The sequence below is a fragment of the Mobula hypostoma genome, unplaced genomic scaffold (genome assembly GCF_963921235.1).
Source record: "Mobula hypostoma unplaced genomic scaffold, sMobHyp1.1 scaffold_36, whole genome shotgun sequence".
Classification (NCBI taxonomy): Eukaryota; Metazoa; Chordata; class Chondrichthyes; order Myliobatiformes; family Myliobatidae; genus Mobula; species Mobula hypostoma.
In genome coordinates, this window is record NW_026948187.1 from 4,440,484 (window position 1) to 4,464,969 (window position 24,486).

At 45.0% G+C, this 24,486-nt stretch overlaps 2 protein-coding genes across 4 annotated transcripts in view; one reads left to right on the forward strand and one right to left on the reverse strand.

The window, feature by feature from the left end:
* The window catches only part of LOC134341653 (oocyte zinc finger protein XlCOF6-like), a 92,568-nt gene that overhangs the window by 40,914 nt on the left and 27,168 nt on the right, over positions 1-24,486 (forward strand). The window lies entirely within an intron of this gene.
* On the reverse strand, positions 1,787-24,170 carry LOC134341666 (zinc finger protein 229-like). 3 transcript variants are annotated; one of them, XM_063039589.1, is made up of 3 exons: positions 24,145-24,170; positions 19,184-19,397; positions 6,692-9,223 (listed from the first exon to the last, which is right to left on the reverse strand). In XM_063039589.1, the coding sequence occupies exon 3, from the start codon at positions 8,814-8,816 to the stop codon at positions 7,866-7,868; it is 951 nt and encodes a 316-aa protein (XP_062895659.1). In that variant the 5' UTR covers positions 8,817-9,223; positions 19,184-19,397; positions 24,145-24,170; the 3' UTR covers positions 6,692-7,865. The 3 variants fall into 3 exon arrangements, 2 of the variants coding, with proteins under 2 accessions (XP_062895659.1, XP_062895658.1); XR_010016833.1 differs by lacking the exons at positions 6,692-9,223; positions 24,145-24,170 and adding an exon at positions 1,787-2,032 and having other exon boundaries at positions 19,184-19,395; XM_063039588.1 differs by lacking the exon at positions 19,184-19,397 and having other exon boundaries at positions 24,145-24,169.

Consider the following 24,486-nt stretch of genomic DNA (forward strand, 5'->3'; position numbering starts at 1 on the left):
TGTCTTTGCGGTATGGATTCGGCTGTTTCCTGGGCCAGATGAGTGGCTGTCAGCCACTCCGAGCTAAGTAGGGATCTGGTTGTTTCCGTAGCCAGCTCAGGTTGCTGGCCGAATTGAGACTCGGAGCTTTCCTGGAGCGGAGATGGAACTGTCTGTCGTTCTTTGGTGTTTGTCTCTTCTTGTCCTCGCCTCCGTGGGGGTAAGTCAGGCCGTTTTGCCGTTGCCCTGCGGGGGGATCTGTCTTGTCCTGTCCTCACCTCTGTTGCTGTCCGGCCGTTTTGCCATTACCTGATGGAAGGACCTGTTCCACCTTGGTGTGGAGATGAAGTTGAGTCCCGGCTTGACTTAGGATAAGTCCTGGCTCTTTGTTGATGTTCGGTTCCCAGTCTGTCTCTGAGATCCAAGAACCCAGCCTGAAGCCATGTCATTTTCTTGCCTGGTTCTGGGATCCAAGCCCGAGACAAGACCCAGGTTATGGGTCCTTGTCGAGTCTCGGGCTCGGAGTCGTAGCCTTGCCTCCTCGTCCATGGTTTCTAGTCCTGGTCCCACTTTCCCTAGCACAAGTCTACGTTCTTGTCCCTGCTCCTGGTCTGAATCCTGTCACGTCCCGACTCTGGTCAAGTCCTCTTCCTTGTCCTTCAGTGTCTGTGTCTCGCATTTGGGTCCGTTCCCAGCACTCCATTGTGACAAAGGTTTGCTCCCCAATCCAGAAAAAATCTTTGTAAATCTCCTCTGCACCCTTTCTATCGTTTTCACGTCCTTCCTGTAGTGAGGCGACCAGAACTGAGCACAGTACTCCAAGCAGGGTCTGACCAGGACCCTATATAGCTGCAACATTACCTCTCGGCTCTTAAACTCAATCCCACGGTTGATGAAGGCCAATGCATCGTAGCCGCCTTAACCACAGAGTCAACCTGCGTAGCGGCTTTGAGTGTCCTAGGACTCGGACCCCAAGATCCCTCTGATCCTCCACACTGCCAAGAGTCTTACCATTAATACTATATTCTGCCATCATATTTGACCTACCAAAATGAATCACCTCACACTTATCCAGGTTGAACTCCATTTGCCACTTCTCAGCCCAGTTTTGCATCCTATCAATGTCCTGCTGTAACCTCTGACAGCCCTCCACACTACCAACAACACCCCGAACCTTTGTATCATCAGTAAATTTACTAACCCATCCCTTCCACTTCCTCATCCGGGTCATTTATAGAAGTGACGAAGAGTAGGGGTCCCAGAACAGATCCCTGAGGCACACCACTGGTCACCGACCTCCATGAAGAATATGAACCATCTACAACCACTCGTTGCCTTCTGTGGGCAAGCCAGTTCTGGATTCACAAAGCAATGCCCTCTCTGATCCCATGCCTCCTTACTTTCTCAATAAGCCCTGCATGGGGTACCTTGTTAAAGATCATCTGAAAATCCGAGCAAACAACATCCACTGCCTCAGTCTTGCCTGTTATTTCCTCAAAGCATTCCAAGAGATTTCTCAGACATGCTTTCCTCTAAAGGAATTCTGCTGACTTTGGCCTACTTCATCATGCTTCCCCGATTACAGTACCACAAAACTCACCCTTAATACACTCGAACATATTCCTGACCACTGAGGTCAGACTAAATATCCTATAATTTCACTGGACAACAATCTTTTTCAGAAGTGTTGCTTCCTCAGAATTTGATTTTGTTTATGATAGACTTCTTGAAGATGAACACAAATATAATTTCAGTCCACTTGTACCATGTCAGAATTTGGAGAAACGACAAATTTACTTTCATGGAATATAATGTGTTTAATTGCATAATGCTGCTGATGCTTTGCAATAGTTCAACTAAGTTAAACTATATTTTGTTAATGATTTTCATTTGTCCTCAGTGTCTGATGCTCCTCGCTTAAGTGTCCAACAATAATTCGCCGGCATTGATGGATTCCAGTTACCCTGGTATCTTTTCTCCAAGACTGCAATGTCCTGGTGAAACCTTTCACCATGCTTGTCACTAACAGCACCAAGATTTGCGAGGAAGAAGTCTAAATGGGAATGCAAAATATGAATCTTTAGTGACATGTTGCATTTCATGGTTTTATATGCTTGAAGCATGCTTTCAAACAGCTGCATGTAGTTTGGTGCTCTCCAGATGCCGAGAAAAAATTCAACAACTTCCTTGAATGCCTTCCATGTGATTTTCTCCGGTCCCACTACAAATTCTTCAAATTGCCTGTCATTGATGACCTGTTTGATTTGTGGACCAACAAAAATGCTTTCCTTAATCTTGGTATCAGTTATTCTGGAAAGCATCTGTCTCAAATATCAAAATCCTTCATAGATCTTTTTTGTGCCTGGTGATAGCAAATTCCATCCTCACAGTCCTGAACCCAATAATTATTACTGAAACCTGTCCTGTCATGCAGCAGCCGCGCCGCCTAAGTATGCCCAAGCATGCCTAGACAAGATAGGAAACTTTCCAGCTTACATTGTAGCAACATTTTAATTGACCTGAATTATGAATTGAAATAATAAACATAAGTTTATTAAAAATGGTGCGTGATAGGGAAATTTCATGGTGATTTTCATGATCAGTAACCCAAAATTCATAAAATACACCTAAACGGATTCAGGAAGCAAGATCTTTGTTGTCCAATGTTTTCTTTCTTATGCCACCCACTCTTCTTAAAGAGTGGAGTGACATTTGTAATTTTCTAGTCCGCCAGAACCGTTCCAAAATCCAGTGATTCGTGATAGGTCATTACTCATTACTTTCAGAGAAAACTAAGGGGGGTCTTCTTCACTCACAGGCAGGGAGAGTGTGCAACGAGCTGCCAGAGCAAGTGGCAGGGACGATTTCAATCTTTAAGTGGAGTTTGCTTAGGTCCATGGATGAGAAGGATATGGAGGGCTATGGTCCAGGTGGAAGTTGTTGGAACTCGGCAGATTAATGCTTTGGCATGGACTAGACTGGCCGAATGGCATTTTCCTGCGCTGTACTGTTCTATGACTCTAATGCCTTCACAATCTCTTCAGCTACCTCTTTCTGAATCGTGGGGTGTTCACCTTCTGGTCCAGGAGTCTTATCTACCTTCAAAATTTTCAACTTCCAAAACATCTTCCCTCCTTGGTAAAAGCATGTAACCTCACTTCTGACCTAGATACTCCTGAGTGTTTGGCATTTATGTAATAAATTCAATGACACAATTGTAGTGGGTGACTTCAATCTGCAGGAGAATTGGGAAAGTCAGCTTTTTGTGAGATTGCAAGAGAGGGAATGTATTGAATGCATACGAAATGGCTTCTTAGAGTAGCTGATGGTTGAGGCTGCCCAGGGAACTGCTATCTTAGATTTGGTGTTCTGTAATGACCCAGGTCTTATTAGGGAAGGTAACGTAAAAAAAAACAATGGAAGGCAGTGATCATAATATGATTGAATTCCTACTGCAATTTGTGAGGGGGAAGCACAGGTCACATGCACAGTATTGCAATGGAAATGGAATAAAGGGAATTACAGAGGCAGGAGACAGGTGGTTCCCCAGGTGGCTGACGTTTCTGAGAATAGTTCATAATGTACAGGATAGATATGTCCCGCAGAAGTAGTTCCCAAACAGCGGTGCTACGCTACCGTGGCTGCCAAAGGAAGTTAAGGACTGTATAAAAGTCAAGGAAAGTGCTTATAAGGTAGCAAAAGTAAGCAGGAAATTAGATAATTGGGCAGCTTTTAAAATCGAACAACAGGCAACTAAAAAAAAACTATATGAAGGGGAAAAGTGAAATATGAGAGCCAACTAGACAACAATATAAACAATCATAAAAATGTGAAAGGGAGGCGAGAGTTGATATTGGACCACTGGAAAATGATGCTCATGGGGTAGAAATGGGGAAGAGATGGTAGATGAACTTGATAGGTACTTTGCATCTGTCTTCTCTGTGGAAGACACTAGCAGTGTGCCAGAGATCCGTGAGTGTCAGGGAGTAGGAGTGAGTGCCATTGCTATTACAAAGGAAAATGAGCTGGGCAAACTCAGTTTTTTAAAGCAGATAAGTCACCTGGACCAGATGGACTACATCCCAGAGTCCTGAGAGAGGTTGCTGAAGAGATAATAGATGCATTGGTCGTGCCCGTTCAGAATCACTTGATTCTGGCATGGTCCTGTAGGACAGGAAGATTGCGAATGTCACTCCACTGTTTGAGAAGGGAGGAAGGCAAAAAAAAAGCAAATTATAGTCCAGTTAGCCTAACCTCAGTGGCTGGGAAAGCGTTTGAGTCTAATATAACAGATGAGGTTTTGGGGTACTAGGAGACGAAAGATAAAATAAGTCAAAGCTTCTCTACAGGGAAATCTTGCCTGACAAATCTGTTAGAGTTCTTCGAGGAAGTCATAAGCAGGATGGACTAACGAGAGGCAGTGGATATCATTTAATTGGACTTTCAGAAGGTGTCACACATAAGACTGCTTGACAGGATAAAAATCAGAAGAAATACTGGCATGGATAGAGGAATGGCTGACAGCCAAGAGGCAGCGAGTAGGAATAAAAGGAACCTTTTCTGGTTGGCTGGCAGTGACTAGTGGTCTTCAGGGGTCAGTATTCAGTCCGCTACTTTTCACATTGTTTGTCAATGATTTAGATAATGGAATTGATGGCGTTTTGGCAAGGTTTGCAGATGATACAGAGATAGGTGGAGACATTGGTAGTACTGAGGAAGCAATGCGATTGCAGCAGAACACAGACAATTTTGAAGAATGGGCAAAAAAGTGGCAGATGAAATACAATATTTTGAAATGTACGATAATGCATTTGGGCAAAAGTAACAACAGTGAACTATTATCTGATTAGGGAGAAGTCTCAAACAACAGAAGTATAGCAGGAAATATGGGTCCTTGGGCAAGACTCGCAGTAGGTTAGTTTACAGGTTGAGCCTGTGGTAAAGAAGACAAATGCAATGCTGGCATTTATTAAAAGTGAAGTGGAATTGATAAGCAAGGAGATAATGCTGATACTTTATAAAACACTACTTAGGCCACAGTTAGAGTATTTGGGACCCATATCTCGGAAAAGGTGTGTTGTCGTTGGAGAGAGTCCAGAGCATGTTCAAGAAGATGATACCGGGAATGAAGGGGTTAAGATACGAGGAGCATTTGCCAGCCTTGGGCCTGTATTCCTTCACTGACATGTTTAATAAATGCAGATGATGGGTGGTAAATCTCACTGAAACCCACCGAATGTGGGAAGGTCGAGATAGTGTGGAGGAGGAGAGAACTTTTCGTATGGTGGGGGTAGCCACGACAGAGGGCATGGCCTCAAAACTGAGGAGCGACCTTTTAGAGTAGTTAAGGAGGATTTTATTTAGTCAGAGAGCAGTGAATCTGTGGAATTCTCTGACACAGATGGCAGTGGGGGCCAAGTCTGTGGGTACATTTAAAGCAGAAGCTAGCAGTTTGCTGATCAATCAGGGCATTACAGGATATGCCGAGGAGGCAGGTGCATGGGGTTGAGTGAGAACTGGGATCAGCCTTGATAGAATGGTGGAGCAGACTCGGTGGGGCTAAATGGCCTAATTCTGCTCCTATGTCTTATAGTCTTATACTGCTAGTGTCTTACAGAGTGAAGATTGACACAAAATATTTATTACATTTGGCCGCTATTTCCTTACTAACTCACCAGCATCATCTTCCAGCGGTACAATATCAACTCTTGCCTCTCTTTTACTCTTTGTATATCTGAACAACTTTTGATAGTTGATATTATTGGCTCACTTACTTTAATTTTTCATCTTGTCTCTCCTGTGTGTTTTTTTCTTTAGTTGTCTCCTGTTGGTTATGTAAAGCTTTCCAATCCTCGAACATCCCACTATTTTCTTGCTATATTATATGACCCCACTTTTGTTTTCATCAAAAACAGGATAAAATCTGTGGATGCTGGAAATCCAAGCAACACATACACAAAATGCTGGAGGAACCTAGGAAGCCATTAATGATATTACAGGATAAACAAGCAGGAACAACTCCCTCAATAGATAAAACCAACCCAACACACACACGTTCCTCGACCAGTGGAGCACCTCACAACAGGTATCATTTGTGTCATCAGTCAGACAACCGAAAGATTTTTTCTGTCAATCAGCTTCCAGATGTTGCTACTCTGTCATTCGTTGCCATGCCCCGCTGCTGATTCCCTTCTCCTCATCATACGTTCTTACCCCGACCATCGTCCAGAGCCCCAAACTCTGCCCTGTTCAGACCTGCCTCTGGTTTCTGACCCTGCTTCACTGAACATCCAACTGATGGTTTCCCATTCTGCTTTCAGTCTTTACAGGACAGTGGTGTTTTCTAACAACCCTTTAGAAGCAGGGAAAATGACCCATAATGTGGAAATGAATCATGATTAAGGAGGTTAACTACCAATGTCATTCTTCCTCAGCCCAGAGATTGGAGGGGCAAAGAACATGTCAGTCAGAACTGCAGTCAGCTCAACTTCTTCAGTCTGCGGAAAATTCAAGGGAAACCTCTTCACCCACAGAGATGTGACTGTTTGGAACCCATCACCACAGGGAGACCGAGAGGGGAACAACAGGGGAGGATGTAAAAGGACTGTCGTGCAACTGAATCACTGGCTGGGTCCAGCCAGCCTGATTTGACTCTTGACTGCACACTAGGTGTGTTATAAATTCACTAAATACTGGAGACAGAGTGTAAAACAGAACTGATTTATTTGTCACAGATCCAGAATATTAAACTCCAGTCCCATTAAAGGTGAATATGCAGCAGAAGAAATTCCTCCCATGCCCAGTGACCAGGGTGCAGAACTGGGTGTGGTGAGCAGCAGCAATAATTGCAGAGTTCAGCACCGACAGTCACTCTCGGAATTGGATTCAGCAACAGTGATGGACAAATATCCAGCATGCAGCTTATTGAAATTTCTCCCCAGTGTGAACCTGGTAGTGTGTCACAAGGTTAGAATACTGAGTAGATTAGATTAGATAGATTAGATTCAACTTTATTGTCATTGTGTCGAATACAGATACAAAGCCAATGAAATGCAGTTAGCATCTGTCCAGAAATGCAAAGAACAGTGTTGTTTATAAAATAACTGCAAATAAAAAGTAAGTGCTACAGCACACAAATATAAAAGTACTGAGACAGCACAATATGGGTGCAATACTGCTTAGCGCTGTGATGTGAGGTTCAGCCGGTTCACAGCCTCAGGGAAGAAGCTCTTCTTGTGCCTGCTGGTGCGGGAGCGGAGGCTCCTGTAGTGCCTACTGGATGGGAGGAGAGTAAAAAGTCCATGGTTAGGGTGAGATGCATCCTTGATAATGCTTTTCGCTCTGCCCAGTTAGCCTTTATGGTAGATGTTCCCAATGGTGGGCAATCAGGTGCCAATAATCCGCTGGGTAGTTTTCACAACACGCTGGAGTGCTTTGCGATCCGACACAGGACAATTGCCATACCACACTGAGATGCAGTTGGTGAGTATGCTCTCAATGGTATAGCAGGAAGATATGAACCTTTTTGATGCTCCACAGGAAATAAAAGCGCTCTTGTGCCTTTTTGATCCGGATGGAGGAGTTCAGCGACCAGGTGGGATCCTCAGAAATGTGGACACGAAGGAATTTGAAGCTTGATACACGCTCCACCACAGCTCCGTTGATGCAGATAGGGATGTGAGTGTGGCTCATAGCATGCCAGAAGTCCACAATAATCTCCTTGGTCTTCTGGGTGTTAAGGGCCAGATTGTGCTGGTCATTATCACTGTCGGCTTCCCACATTCAAAACAGGTGAACGACCTCTCCCCAGTGTGAACTCAATGAAGCACATTTGGTGCAGATGGCTGAGAGAATCTCTTCCAAATGTCTGAGCAGGTGATCAGCCTCTACCCAGTGTGAACTCGCTGGTGTTTCAGTAGATGAGATGATCGAGTAAATCCCTTCCCACAGTCTGAGCAGGTGAACGGCTTCTCCCCAGTGTGAACTCGCTGGTGTCTCTGTAGGTTGGATGACTGAGTGAATCCCTTCCCACAGTTTGAGCAGGTGAACGGCTTCTCCCCAGTGTGAACTCGCTGGTGTCTCTGTAGGTTGGATGACTGAGTGAATCCCTTCCCACAGTCTGAGCAGGTGAACGGCCTCTCCCCAGTGTGAACTGACTGGTGTAGCATAAGGGAGGATGACAGAGTGAATCCTTTTCCACAGTCTGAGCAGGAGAACATCCTCGCCCCAGTGTGAACTGATTTGTGTGCCAATAGGGAGGACGACAGAGTGAATCCCTTCCCACAGTCTGAGCAGGTGAATGGCCTCTCCCCAGTGTGAACTTGCTGGTGTCTCAGTAGATCAGATGACCGAGTGAATCCCTTCCCACAGTCTGAGCAGGTGAATGGCCTCTCCTCAGTGTGAACCTGCTGGTGTGTCTGTAGATGAGATGACTGAGCGAAGCCCTTCCCACAGTCTGAGCATTTAAATGGCCTCTCCCCAGTGTGAACTCGCTGGTGTATCTGTAGATGAGATGACTGGGTGAATCCCTTCCCACATTCACAGGTGAACGGCCTCTCCCCACTGTGAACTGACTGGTGTGCCAATAGGGTGGATGATCGAGTGAATTCCTTTCCACATTCTGAGCAGGTGAACAGCTTCTCCCCAGTGTGAATTCGCTGGTGTCTCTGTAGGGTGGAAGAGTGAGGGAATTTCTTCCCACAATCTGAGCTGGTGAAATCCCTCTCTGTAGTGTGAACAGACTGGTGTTTTAGTAGCTGAGATGCCTGAGTGAATCCCTTCCCACAATCTGAGCAGGTGAACGGCTGCCCCCCGGTGTGAACTCGCTGGTGAGCCATTTGGTCAGATGACCGAGTGAATCCTTCCCCACAAATTCAGCAGATGACCAGCCTCTGCCCAGTGTGAACTGACTGGTGTGTCCACAGGTGGGAAGACAGACTGAATCTCTTCTCACACACAGAACAGAAGAATCGCCTTGCTCAGTGTGAACTTGCTGATGTACCTTCTGTTGAGATGACTGAGTGAATCCATTCCCACTGCCTGAGCAAGTGACTGGCCTCTCCCCTGTGTAAAATGACGGGTGTGCCAGTCGGTCAGATGATCGAGTGAATCCCTCCCCACAGTCTGTGCAGGAAGGATGGTTGATTGAATCCCTTGCTCCACTTCTTAAGTATCTAGACAGAGACAGCAAAACTGGTGTGTTGTGGTCAAGATTCCCGTAGACAAATTCCTTGTCATTTTTAACCTGTAAAAAGATTTACAAAATCCATCAACTGGGGAAGGACAACATTTCAGATGAGATCACTTTAGTTGCCACGGTGTGATCTGACATCACACTGCTACAGTGAAGTTCAACCCAAGTTGGAGAGAGAGATCATCTTCTAACTGGGCACAGTGCTGGTATCTGGAATGACCATCAAACTCTCTGATGCTCTTCCTGTCTCTATGAGAATGGGGCATTTCTGCCATCTCCAATCTGTGACCTGGCTCAGTTTGACTCTCTCCATTAGTATTATTCCCTGCTCCCACTGAGCTGCAGAAACACTGTCACGCAAATAGCCTTTGTTAACATGCAACTTGGATTTTCTTTTATATACTGTTAATTTAAAGTGCCACAGTTTTAACGCCATGTAAATATCTCCAACTCAGATGTCTGGTTGGTCTGCACAGCTGTTAAAAGGAATTTGAGTGAATATTAGTATTATTTAAGGGTCTTGTCACAGTCATAGAAAAGTACAACACAGAAACAGACCCTTCGGCCCATCTAGTTGGTGCTGAGCTAATTAAACTTTCTACTCCCATACTCCTATATTCCAGGTACCTATACAAACCTCTAACATGTTGAAATTCAGCTCGCATTCATCACTTGTGCTGGCTGCTCATTCCACACCCAGATGACCGTCTGTGTGAAGAAGTTTCCCTTCATGTTCCCTTAACGTCTCACCTTTCACCCTTTACCACCCCATCTCAGTGGTAAATGTCAGCTTGCATTTACCCTGTCTGTACCCCTCATAATTGTGTTTTACCTCCATCAAATCTCCCCTCAATCTTCTACGTTCCAAGGAATAAAGCCCTGACCTGTTCAATTTCTGCTTATAACCCAAGGCCTACAGACGTGGCAACATCCTTGCAAATTTTCTCTGAACTCTTTCAACCTCTTTCACATCTTCCCTGTAGGTTGGTGACCAAAACTGCACGCAATACTCCAAATTAGGCCTCAACATTGTCTTGCACAATGTCAACATAACATCCATCTCCTGTACTCAATACTTTGGTTCATGAAGGCCAATATGCCAAAATCTTTCTTTCTGTCCCCATCTAACTGTGATACCACTTTCAGCAAAATATAGACTTGTATTCCCCGATCCCTTTCTTCAAAGGCACTCCTCCGTGCCCTACCAGTCACTGTGTAAGACCAAAATTCAACACCTTTCACTTGTCTACATTAAATTCCATTTTCCAGTTCTCAAACTATTTTTCCAGCTGGTCCAGTTCGCACTGCAAGCCATGACAGTCTTCTCGCAGTCTTGGTTTCATCCACAAATTTGCTGATTCAGCCAACCACATTATCATCCAGATTACTGTGTGACAAAAGACCAAGTTATCAGAAGATTGATGCTGATAAGAGAGACAAAGAGAGAAACATTCCAAATGTTAATAAGAGAGAGGAGAGAGATTAACGAAAAGAGACACAGTTCCGAGTATTGTCAGACTGGTTGCTTTGAACCTGAACTGTTTGAAGTTTGATGGACAGGCGATACCCCAGCAGGGGGATAAAAGGAACAGGTTCGCTAAGGCACGACACACACCACGAAACCACGTGATAACGAGACCCTGGAAGTGCGTTGTGCCACCCCCCAACAAGTGGGGGGAGGTTTTGGAGGTCTGGTTGCGGGACCGACCATAGACGCACAGGGTGGAAAGGTACGATCGGCGGGAACCTGGTGTGTGTCTCCGCCCTTGCCTGGGTGCCGGGTTCACCGCAGAAGAACGATCGTATCTGGAATGGAGGGGTCACAGTCGGTGACTTCAGAAGACATTACAAAGGGCTTGCCCGAAAGCTAACTGCGAGGAATATCAAAGGTCTGTTTGAAACCGATTTGAATATCATCATTCGCGCTCTCTCTCCCCAATGGCACAACAGCGATTACTGCCAACTGAACTAAACTGAACTGAACTCTGCGTCACTTGAGACTGATCATTTTACCCCTAGACTGCGATAGAGCTTGATTGATCCTATTATCCTAGTTCTGTGTACATGTGTGTTTTATCATTTCTAACCTGTTGCAATTATATCCTTATTATTAGAGTACTATGTTACTTATTTCTTTAATAAAACTTTCTTAGTTCCAATAATCCAGACTCCAACTAAGTGGTCCACTTCTGCTGGTTTGGCAACCCAGTTACATGAAACATAGAAACATAGAAAATAGTTGCAGGAGTAGGCCATTCGGCCCTTCGAGCCTGCACCGCCATTTATTATGATCATGGCTGATCATCCAACTCAGAACCCCGCCCCAGCCTTCCCTCCGTACCCCCTGACCCCTGTGGCCACAAGGGCCATATCTAACTCCCTCTTAAATATAGCCAAAGAACTGGCCTCAACAGTTTCCCGTGGCAGAGAATTCCACAGATTCATCACTCTCTGTGTGAAGAAGTTTTTCCTAATCTCGGTCCTAAAAGGCTTCCCCTCTACCCTCAAACTGTGGCCCCTCGTTCTGCACATCCCCAACATCGGGAACAATCTTCCTGCATCTAGCCTGTCCAATCCCTTTAGGATCTTATACGTTTCAATCAGATCCCCCCTCAATCTTCTAAACTCCAACGAGTACAAGCCCAGTTCATCCAGTCTTTCTTCATATGAAAGTCCTGCCATCCCAGGAATCAATCTGGTGAACCTTCTTTGTACTCTCTCTATGGCAAAGATGTCTTTCCTCAGATTAGGGGACCAAAACTGCACACAATACTCCAGGTGTGGTCTCACCAAGGCCTTGTACAACTGCAGTAGTACCTCGCTGCTCCTGTACTCAAATCCTCTTGCTATAAATGCCAGCATACCATTCGCCTTTTTCACCGCCTGCTGTACCTACATGCCCACTTTCAATGACTGGTGTATAATGACACCCAGGTCTCGTTGCACCTCCCCTTTTCCTAATCGGCCACCATTCAGATAATAATCTGTTTTCCTATTTTTGCCACCAAAGTGGATAACTTCACATTTATCCACATTAAATTGCATCTGCCATGAATTTGCCCACTCACCCAACCTATCCAAGTCACCCTGCATCCTCTTAGCATCCTCCTCACTGCTAACACTGCCACCCAGCTTCGTGTCATCCGCAAACTTGGAGATGCTGCATTTAATTCCCTCATCCAAGTCATTAATATATATTGTAAACAACTGGGGTCCCAGCACTGAGCCTTGCGGTACCCCACTAGTCACCGCCTGCCATTCTGAAAGGGCCCGTTTATTCCCACACTTTGCTTCCTGTCTGCTAACCAATTCTCCACCCACACCAATACCTTACCCCCAATACCGTGTGCTTTAAGTTTGCACACTAATCTCCTGTGTGGGACCTTGTCAAAAGTCTTTTGAAAATCCAAATATACCACATTCACTGGTTCTCCCCTATCCACTCTACTAGTTACATCCTCAAAAAATTCTATGAGATTCGTCAGACATGATTTTCCTTTCACAAATCCATGCTGACTTTGTCCGATCATTTCACCACTTTCCAAATGTGCTGTTATCACATCCTTGATAACTGACTCCAGCAGTTTCCCCACCACCGATGTTAGGCTAACCGGTCTATAATTCCCCGGTTTCTCTCTCCCTCCTTTTTTAAAAAGTGGGGTTACATTAGCCACCCTTCAATCCTCAGGAACTAGTCCAGAATCTAACGAGTTTTGAAAAATTATCACTAATGCATCCACTATTTCTTGGGCTACTTCCTTAAGCACTCTAGGATGCAGACCATCTGGCCCTGGGGATTTATCTGCCTTCAATCCTTTCAATTTACCTAACACCACTTCCCTACTAACATGTATTTCGCTCAGTTCCTCCATCTCACTGGACCCTCTGTCCCTTACTATTTCTGGAAGATTATTTATGTCCTCCTTAGTGAAGACAGAACCAAAGTAATTATTCAATTGTTCTGCCATGTCCTTGCTCCCCCTAATCAATTCACCTGTTTCTGTCTGCAGGGGACCTACATTTGTCTTTACCAGTCTTTTCCTTTTTACATATCTATAAAAGCTTTTACAGTCCATTTTTATGTTCCCTGCCAGTTTTCTCTCATAATCTTTTTTCTCCTTCCTAATTAAGCCCTTTGTCCTCCTCTGCTGAACTCTGAATTTCTCCCAGTCCTCAGGTGAGCCAATTTCTCTGGCTAATTTGTATGCTTCTTCTTTGGAATTGATACTATCCCTAATTTCTCTTGTCAGCCACGGGTGCACTATCTTCCTTGATTTATTCTTTTGCCAAACTGGGATGAACAATTGTTGTAGTTCATCCATGCAACCTTTAAATGCTTGCCATTGCATATCCACCGTCAATCCTTTAAGTGTCATTTGCCAGTCTATCTTAGCTAATTCACGTCTCATACCTTCAAAGTTACCCCTCTTTAAGTTCAGAACCTTTGTTTCTGAATTAACTATGTCACTCTCCATCTTAATGAAGAAGTCCACCATATTATGGTCACTCTTACCCAAGGGGCCTCTCACGACAAGATCGCTAATTAACCCTTCCTCATTGCTCAAAACCCAGTCCAGAATAGCCTGCTCTCTAGTTGGTTCCTCGACATGTTGGTTCAAAAAACCATCCCGCATACATTCCAAGAAATCCTCTTCCTCAGCACCTTTACCAATTTGGTTCACCCAGTCTATATGTAGATTGAAGTCCCCCGTTATAACTGCTGTTCCTTTATTGCACACATTTCTAATTTCCTGTTTAATACCATCTCTGACCTCACTACTGCTGTTAGGTGGCCTGCACACAACTCCCACCAGCGTCTTCTGCCCCTTAGTGTTACGCAGCTCTACCCATATCGATTCCACATCTTCCCGGCTTATGTGCTTCCTTTCTATTGCGTTAATCTCTTCTTTAACCAGCAATGCCACCCCACCTCCCCTTCCTTCATGTCTATCCCTCCTGAATATTGAATATCCCTGAACGTTGAGCTCCCATCCCTGGTCACCCTGGAGCCATGTCTCTGTGATCCCAACTATATCATAATCATTAATAACAATCTGCACTTTCAATTCATCCACCTTATTACGAATGCTCCTTGCATTGACACATAAAGCCTTCAGGCGCTCTTTTACAACTCTCTTAGCCCTTATACAATTATGCTGAAACGTGGCCCTTTTTAATGCTTGCCCTGGATTTGTCAGCCTGCCACTTTTACTTTTCTCCTTTGTACTTTTTGCTTCTACCCTCACTTTACACCCCTCTGTCTCTCTGCACTGGTTCCCATCCCTCTGTTCTGAACTAACCTCCTCACACCTGGCCTCTTTAATTTGATTCCCACCCCCCAACCATTCTAGTTTAAAGTCACCTCAGTAGCCCCCGCTAATCTCCCTGCCAGGATTTTGGTCCCCCTAGGATTCAAGTGTAACCCGTCCTTTTTGTACAGGTCACACCTGCGCCAAAAGAGGTCCCAATGATGCAAAAACTTGAATCCCTGCCCCCTGCTCCAATCCCTCAGCCACGCATTTATCCTCCAATACGGGGTACATAACATAAGTGGGATTCTCGTCCGGGATTTTGAACGCTAAATTTGGGACGGGGTAAATTGATTGGGTTAAAATTCCCGAAAGAAAGAAAAGGCAACAGCAGAAATGGAGATTGAGGAATTTCTAAAGGCGCCGACCTTTGGAGGCATTAGAGGATGCCAGGAAAGCGGAATTGGCAGCTGTGGCCAAACGGTTGAATCTTGTTAAGGGGAAGTCGACAATGAGGAGAGAGGGGATACACAGAGCTATCGTAGAGCACTATGCATCTAAAGGTGCATTTCCCCAAGGGGAGCTGGAGATGATATCTATTGGAAAACCTGGTGGAGATGCAGGACAGGTGCAGATTGAAAAATTGAGACTCAAGCACGAGTTCCAGGTAAGGCAGCTGGAACACGAAGAGAAACAGTTAGAACGGCAAGAGAGAGAGAAACAGTTAGAATGGCAAGAGAGAGAGAGGCAGTTGGAGTGAGAAGAGAGAGAGAGGCAGTTGGAGCGAGAAGAGAGGCAGTTGGAGAAACAGAGGGAAAGGGAATTTGAGCTGGAGAGGTTAAAGATGACGGCAGCACAGGGGCCCATGCCGAACCAAGGTGGAGGGTTCAAGGCGACCCAGGAGGTTAGGTTGGTTCCCCCATTTGATGAGACCGATGTTGATCGGTATTTTCTCCATTTTGAAAAAGTTGCTACAAGTCAGGACTGGCCAAGGGATAAGTGGGCTGTTTTGCTTCAGAGCGTACTTAAAGGAAAAGCCCAACAAGCTTACTCGGCTTTGTCCGCAGAAGATGCCCAGAGGTATGAGGTGGTGAAAGAGACCATACTCAGGATTTATGAGTTGGTCCCGGAGGCATACCGGCAGAGGTTCCGGAATGCAAGGAAGCAGTGGGGCTGCACGTATTTAGAGTTTGCCCGTGAGATGCAGACATATTGTGAGTGTTGGTGCGCCTCGAAAGGGGTAGATGGGGATTATGACAGACTGCTACAGCTAATCCTGATTGAGCAGTTTAAAGGTTGTGTCCCTGAAGGTGTGAGACCCTACCTAGATGAGAAAGAGGCAGACACTTTAGCTGCAACTGCTAAGTTAGCGGATGAGTATGCGTTGAAACATAAAATGAAGTTTGCCCCGAATAAAGGCTACCAGACGGGTAGTCAGGGCGGCGGGGAGAGTCCGCCAGAGAAGTCAGAAAGTAAGCCAGGGACTAGTGAGAAGGATAAGGTAGACCGGGAGCAGTCTGGTAGGAAGTCTCCAGGGGTCGTATGCTATAATTGTGGGAAAGTCGGACACTTTGCGTCCAGGTGCTTTGCCCCAAAGAAGGAGACGGGAAAAGGGAAAACGACGGTTCCGACTGGCTGTATTGAGCTGGTAAGCAAACCGCTAGGAGAGAAGAGGTCTGATAAAGTTCAGGAAGGGCGCGAGAGGTTTATCTCGGCCGGATTGGTGTCACTGAAGGAGGGGTTAAACCCAGTTCCAGTACGGATCCAGAGAGACACTGGAGCTTGTCAGTCATTGATATTAAAGAGTGTGTTAGACTTTAGTTCAGAGACCCAGACTGGGGAGGTCAGGGTCATAAAAGGCATTGGGAAAGGGACTGAAGCAGTACCTTTGCACCAGATACACCTAAAAAGCGACTTGGTCTCTGGACCAGTCACAATCGGGGTGAGGACACAACTACCGATGAAAGACGTGGAGGTCTTACTCGGTAATGACCTCGCCGGCGGAGAGGTGTACCCACCAGTAAGAGTGACAAGCCAGCCTGCCAGCATTGAGGCCCCACCCATGGACTCACAGGTTTATCCCGTTTGCGCAGTGACTCGGGGCATGTCTAGAAAGACTGCCAAAGTAAATATAGAATTGGCTGAGACATTTTTACCAGCCTTGTATCAGAAGGGGTTAGAAAGTGAGGAGCAGTGTAGTGAAATGGAAATTAAGGTAGATTTATCATTAGCAAGGAAGGAATTTGTACAGGCACAGGAGCGAAACGAGAAGCTGATGGTTTTTGGCGGAGACAGCTCTCTCCAAAGCAGAATTAAAAAGGGAGCCAGTGGGCTATTGTATTGGAGGAGGAAGTACGAAGGAAGAAATGGAGACCAAGTACCGTGCCGGCAGATGAAGAATGGGGGGTGGTGTCAAAAATTTATGGGGATGAGATTCTTAACCTGGCCCACCAGATACCCCTCGGTGGACATTTTGGGGGGAGGAAAACAGTCGGCGGAATCATGAAATAGTTCTACTGGCCACACAGGAGGAAGGATGTTATTGACTATTGTAGACATGAGTTAACACAGTTACAGGCTTTTGATATGCTAACAGCTTGCCACGATAGGCGAACAAACCTAGTCAGTGTTATCATGAAAATTAATGAAGCTAGTGTGCCACCTGATAAGGGGAAAACCCATCTTGAAAAGATAAGTATGGTGCCGACCAGATGGGAGAAGTCTATTGTTTTGGCCAGCTATGCTGATAAGGTCTCTCCATTAATTCCCGAACAAAGCGACCCGCTAGGAGAGCTAATTAAATGGCACGCACACCTATGTCCAGATGTCCCGAGGCGATGCAAAGAGCCGGGACATGGTGTTGTCGTCATATCAGGTCAGCGTAGTGAGCATCACCCCTATAGGATGATTAATTCAGTGACAAAAGGGCTAAAGAACACAGAAGTGTATATTGGCGATGTAGTGGTCTGGAGTGACACATGGGAGGAGCACAGTGTGGCACTGTTTAAACGGCTGTTTGAAGCCAGCCTGACAGTGAACCTCGCAAAAAGTGAATTCGGCCACGCGAAGGTCACTTATATGGGATTTGTAGTAGGACAGGGGCAGCTGGCTCCGATGCAAGCTAAGGTACGGGCTATCTCTGAAGTCCCCACCCCAACAGACAAGAGAGCCCTGAGAGGTTCTTGGAGATGGTGGGGTACTATCGGAAGTTTTGCAAATTAAAGTTTGTGGATATTACCCACCCTCTTACTAAGCCCTTGCCAAAGAATGCTTAGTTGGTGTGGGACGACCCTTGTTATCTGTGTTCGGGACGAAAACCACTGAGAAGTTACACTGATCACAACTCATTAGTGTTTTTGGCCACTATGAAATTTGCTAAGTTGGAGCCTGGTCTTAGAGGATTATTAAAATAACACATATAAGAGGAACGGAAAATGTGATTGCTGACTGTCTGTCAAGGGTTGACAACTTAAAGTTCTCTGTATTAGCCAAATAGCTGATGAACATGTATATTTGTGTGTATCTAATAGTGTATTCGTGCCTATAATTTTTACCCCAGTAAAAATCCTTTGAAGGGTAGGGGTGTGACACCTGAACTGTTTGAAGTTTGATGGACAGGTGATACCCCAGCAGGGGGATAAAAGGAACAGGTTCGCTCAGGCACGACACACACCATGACACCACGAGATAACGAGACCCTGGAAGTGCGTTGTGCCCCCCCACATAAGTTAGTGGAAGTTTTGGAGGTCTGGTTGCGGGACCGATCATAGACGCACAGGGTGGAAAGGTATGATTGGCGGGAACCTGGTGTGTGTGTCCGCCCTTGCCTGGGTGCCGGGTTCACCGCAGAAGAACGATCGTATCCAGAATGGAGGGGTCACAGTCGGTGACCTCAGAAGACATTACAAAGAGCTCGCCCGAAAGCTAACTGCGAGGAAGATCAAAGGTTTGTTTGAATCCCATTTGAATATCATCATTCGCTCTCTCTCTCTCTCCCCAATGGCACAACAGCGATTACTGCCAACTGAACTAAACTGAACTCTGCATCACTTGAGACTGATCATTTTACCCCTAGACTGCGATAGAACTTGATTGATTCTATTATCCTAGTTCTGTGTACATGTGTGTTTTATCATTGCTAACCTGTTGCTTTTATATCCTTACTATTAGAGTACTGTGTTACTTATTTCTTTAATAAAACTTTCTTAGTTCCAGTAATCCAGACTCCAACTAAGTGGTCCATTTCTGCTGGTTTGGCAACCCAGTTACGGGGTACGTAACACTGATATAGATGACAAACAACAACAGATTCAGCACTGATCCCTGTGGCATACCACTAGTCACAGGCCTCCGGTCAGAGAGGCAACCATCTGCTACCACAGTCTGGCTACTCATCAAATTTACTATCTCATCTTGAATGCTGAGTGACTAAACCTTCTTGACCAACCTCCCATATGTGCCTTGTTCAAGTCTGTGTAGACAACATCCACTGCATTGCCTTCATCCACTTTCCTGGTAACATCAACAAAAAACTCTTTAAGATTGGTTAGACATGACCTAACATGCACAAACCCATGCTGCCTATCCTTAATCAGTCCACATCTATCCAAATACTTATATATCTGGCTCCTGCACATACATTCCAATAACTTTCCCACGACTGATGTCAAGCTCACCAGTGTATAATTTCTTAGCTTATTTTTAAAGCCTATCTTGAACAGCGTAACAACATTGGCTGTCCTCCAATCCTCCAGACCCTCACCTGTCACTAAGGATGATTTAAATATCCATGCTCGGGCCCCGACAATTTCTGTACTTGTCTTCCGCAGAGTCCTAGGGAGAAACTTGTCAGGCCCTGGGGATTAATCCATGGTAATTTGCCTTAAGACAGCAAACATCTCCACCTCTGTAATCTGTACAGGGTCCATTAACTTGATGCTGCTTTGCTTCACTTCTATAGACTCTGTGTCCATCTCCTGTGTGAATACAGATACAAACATACTACTTAAAACCTCCCCCGTCTACTTTGTCTCCTCATATAGATTACCATTCTGATAGTCCAGAGTGAGCATGTTTCTGTACTGACCTTCTCCATGTTTCTGTGACAGAGAAGTTGGCCAAACTTGATTAGAATCAGAAACTGGCAGGAATGACGACAGAGCAGTAATGGCTGGAGTTTCTGGGAGCAATTCCGGAGGTGCATGGTAGATACATCCCAAAGAACTGGAAGCATTGTAAAGGCAGGACACAGCCATGGCTGAAATGAGAAGCCAAAGCCAACATAAAAGCCAAAGAGAGGGCAAACAAAGGAGCAAAAACTATTGGGAAGCTTTTAGAAATGAAGAGAAGACAACTGAAAAAAATTGTTGGATGAGCTAAGGGCATGAAATGATGATATTGTAGTCATTAATGAGTCTTTGTAGCACCCAACAGTCTGTGGCATTTAGAGGAACAAAATATCCGGGGCCTCGATAGCTCTTGAAAACCAAGGTTCCCTGCCCCAGTTACCTTTCAACTTTTATTTTGGTGGGCACATTCAAAATCTACATCCTCAAAATTTCACTTTTGAAGAACTCCCACTCACCAAGTACTCATTTGCCAGAAAACAGCTTGTCCCAATCCACACTTGTCAGATCCTTTCTGATGGCATCAAAATTGACCTATCTCCAATTTAGAATCTCAACCTGTGGTCCAGACCTCTCTTTCTCTGTGTTTACTTGGAATGTCATAGCATTATGATCACTAATTTCTGTCACCAGCCCTGGATCATTTCCTCACAGCTTATTGTACACTTCTATGTCCTGATTAAGGGCACATTTGACAAACTCTACCCCATCTAGTCCTTTTACAGTATGGTAGTTGGGTCAATATATGGAAAATTAAAATCATTTAATATATCAACCTTTGTTTCTTGGCATCATCTGCAATCACTAGAGAAAAATTTGTTCCTCTAAATGCTTCAGACTGTTGGGTGCAACAGTCCCAGTCATGGCTATAATATCATAATTCCTCTCCCTGAGGTCTGAACAACATCTGTGTTGTGTCTAGATAACAATTTCTCCCTCATTGTCACAAAAAACAAAGGATCTGATTGTGGACGACAGGAGGAATGGAGACAGGCTAACCCCTATGGACAGCAATGGATCTGGGGTTAACAGCGTGAACAGCTTTAAGTTTGCGGCATACACATGACCGAAGATCTCACGTGGTCCATATATACTGGCTGTGTGGTCAAAAAACCACAACAGTGCCTCTTTCACCTCAGACCATTGAAAAGTTTGAAGTGGGGACCTAAATCCAAAGAACTTTCTGCAGGGTCACAATTGAGAGTATCCTGACTGGCTGTGTCACAGCCTGGTATGGGAACTGTACTTCCTTCAATCGCAGGACTCTGCTGAGAGTGGTGCAGACAGCCCAGCACATCTGTACACGTGAACTTCCCACTATTCAGGGCTGTAAAGAGGTCCTGAAGGATCACTGGGGATCCCAGTCAACCAAACCACCAACTGTTCCAGCTGCTACTATCTGGGAAATGGTACCACAGCATAAACGCCAGGACCAGCAGGCTCTGGGACAGCTTCTTCCACCAGGCCGTCAAACTGATTAATTCATGCTGATACAATTGTATTTCTATGTTATGTTGACTGAGTGTTGCACATACTGTTTATTATAAATTACTATAAATTGCACATTGCACATTTAGAGACGTAATATAAATATTTCTACTCTTCATGTATATGAAGTCAATTCAATTCAATTCACCTTCTCCTTTATCTGTTCTGTCATTCTGGCTCCCACCCTCCCTGCAACTTCAGTATAACTCCCCCACTAGCACTAGCAAGCCTTACCACTAGGATATTAGTCCCCTTCTAGTTTTGTTCCCCTAACTATCGAATCCCGTATCACCCCTTTGACTTTCCTCTGCCAAGTAATCCCCCCAACAGTTTCTAAAGTGGTCTACCTGTTATTGTGTGGGATGGGCACAAGAGTACTCTGCGATGGCTATTGAACCTCATTACCTTTCCTGACTCTCACCCAGTTTCCTGCGTCCTGCACCTCGGTGTAACACACCTCTCTTTATGTCATATCTATCACCCCCTCCAACTGCTGAATGATCCGGAATTCATCCATTTGAAGTTCCAACTCCGTAATGTGCAGGGTTACAAGCTGCAGCTGGATGCCCATTTTGTATGTGAGGCTGTCGGACACTGGAGGTCTCCCTGCCTTCCCACCAATGTCCCCTGTAATTTGTAATGACCAGTGTGCACAAAAATCTTGTGCTCTGCAATTTTTTGCCCAGTGACAACAACATGTGCACACTGAATTTTATGTGGAGAGGTATTCATTTCAACAGCCAGCAAGTGACTGTCAATAAGAACTTTGATCTCCTCTGGGTTTGATCAAGTTCATCTGCACTCTCACACAACCTATGTAACAGGCCTGTAGCGGTACTGAAGGATTTTCTCGCCAGTGCTTTTGCACACTGTATATACATTGGCAGGCAAAAGTTTGGGCAGCCCGGTCAAAATTTCTGTTACTCTGAATAGTTAAGCAAGTGGAAGATGAACTGATCTCCAAAAGTCATAAAGTTAAAGATGAAACATTCTTTTCAACATTTTAAGCAAGATTAGTGTAGTATTTTTGTTTTGTACAATTTCAAAGTGAAAAAAAGGAAAGGAGCACCATGCAAAAGTTTGGGCACCCCAAGAGTTTTGAGCTCTCAGATAATTTTTACCAACATCTCAGACCTTGATCAGTTAGTTAGGGCTATGGCTTGTTCACAATCTTCGCTAGGAAAGGCCAGCTGTTACAAATTTCAAAGCTTTATAAATACCCTGACTCCTCAAACCTAGTCCCAACAATCAGCAGCCATGGACTGCTGCCTCTAAGCCCCTGCCTAGCACGCTGAAAATTAAAATACATGATGCCCACAAAGCAGGTGAAGGCTATAAGAAGACAGCAAAGCGTTTTCAGGTAGCTGTTTCCTCAGTTTGTAAAGTAACTAAGAAATGGCAGTTAACAGGAATGGTTGAGGTCAAGTTGAGGTCCAGAAGACCAAGAAATCTTTCAGAGAGAACTGCTCATAGGATTGCTAGAAAGGCAAATCAAAATCCCCGTTTGACTGCAAAAGACCTTCAGGAAGATTTAGCAGACTCTGGAGTGGTGGTGCACTGTTCTACTGTGCAGTGGGGCCTGCGCAAATATGACCTTCATGGAAGAGTCATCAGAAGAAAACTTTTCCTGCATCCTCACCACCAAATACAGCATCAGAAGTTTACAAAGGAACATCTATACAAGCTTCATGCATTTTGGAATCAAGTCCTGTGACTGATGAAGTTAAAATAGAACTTTTTGGCCGCAATGAGCAAAGGTAGGTTTGGAGAAAAAAAGGGAACAGAATTTCATGAAAAGAACACCTCTCCAACTGTTAAGCATGGGGGTGGATCGATCATGCTTTGGGCTTGTGTTGCAGCCAGTGGCACAGGGAACAGTTCACTGGTAGAGGGAGGAAAAAATTCAATTAAATACCAGCAAATTCTGGAAGGAAACATCACACCGTCTGCAAAAAAAGCTGAAGATGAAAACACAATGGCTTCTACAACAGGATAATGATCCTAAACACACCTCAAAATCCACAATGGACTACCTCAGGAATCGCAAGCTGAAGGTTTTGCCATGGCCCTCACAGACCCCCGACCTAAACATCATTGAAAATCTGTGCCTAGACCTCAAAACAGCAGTGCATCAAGACGGCCCAAGAATCTCACAGAACTAGAAGCCCTTTGCATGGAAGAATGGGCAAGAATCCCCAAACAAGAATTTAAAGTCTCTTAGCTGGCTACAGAAAGTGTTTACAAGCTGTGATACTTGCCAAATGGGTTGTTACTAAGTACTGACCATGCAGGGTGCCCAAACTTTTGCATGTCATTGTATGTGATTTTCTTGCTAAATGACGCTTTAAAAAGTCGGATTTCCAAATATCACTCCCCTTCTTCCCACTTGCAAATTCTCCATCAACTTTTGCATCACCACAATACACACAGATGACACCAGTTTTTGTATTTTACATAAATTCTTCCCATGAACCCTCCCCCAGGTGACTGACGGTAGGATGAACTCAGTGATGGCAATGCCAATGAATATGAAGGGAAGGGCAGTAGTCTGTCTCATTGGAGTCTGGCACATTTGTGATGAGAAAACTACTTGTTGCCCAGGGCAGAGGTGTTTGATATCATTATGTACCCAGAGAGAATGGGTCAAAACATGTTCTCACCGGTAGAAAACTCCAGAACAAGAGCAGGCAGAACAAGCAACACACACAAAATGCTAGAGGAACTCAGCAGGCCAGGCAGCATCTATAGAAAAGAGTACTAATTCTGAGTTCCTCCAGCATTTCGTGTGTGTTGCTTGGATCTCCAGCATCTGCAGAATTTCTCTTGCTGCGGTTAGAGGTACAACAAAGGTGATTTTCTCAACAGCTGATAGAAAGATTTTGTTCTCTTTCTCCGAGTTCCTAATCCTTGCATTTAGATAGCTGGAGCTCAGCTCTGTCTGTGAGATCTGTCTGCTCCCATTCCCTGATGTGCAGGAAGCTCCTCGGGGCCCGTGTACGAATCGTGAGACTGAGAGAGAGGAAGAAGACCTGCCCTGTCCCGAGTTTGTGGGCCACGGTGTCCGGAGCTCACAGCAATTGCACTCAATTAGAGTCGAAACGGCCCTTACCTGTTCCGATTGTCCTGAGGCCGAATTAGTACTGCGCGCATGCGCAATTATCGGAGACTGCGGCAACCATGACGCCTGCGCATTTGATCGGTGCTGCAAGCGACAGTGAAATTTTAAGCGCAGGGCTTTATGGGTAATTAAGCTGCCATTAAAGGTTTCTGCAAACCTAGTACCATGTCCATACCTCAGTTTTTTTTTGTGTAGAAAACTCAGCAGCTGTTTTAACGCAGAAAGCGCCTCCCATAAACAATACACTCAATATCAACAGGAATTTCGTGTATCTAGTGCCGAAGTACAATCCTCTTACAAATGCAGATATGAAACACAAGAGATTCTGCTGTT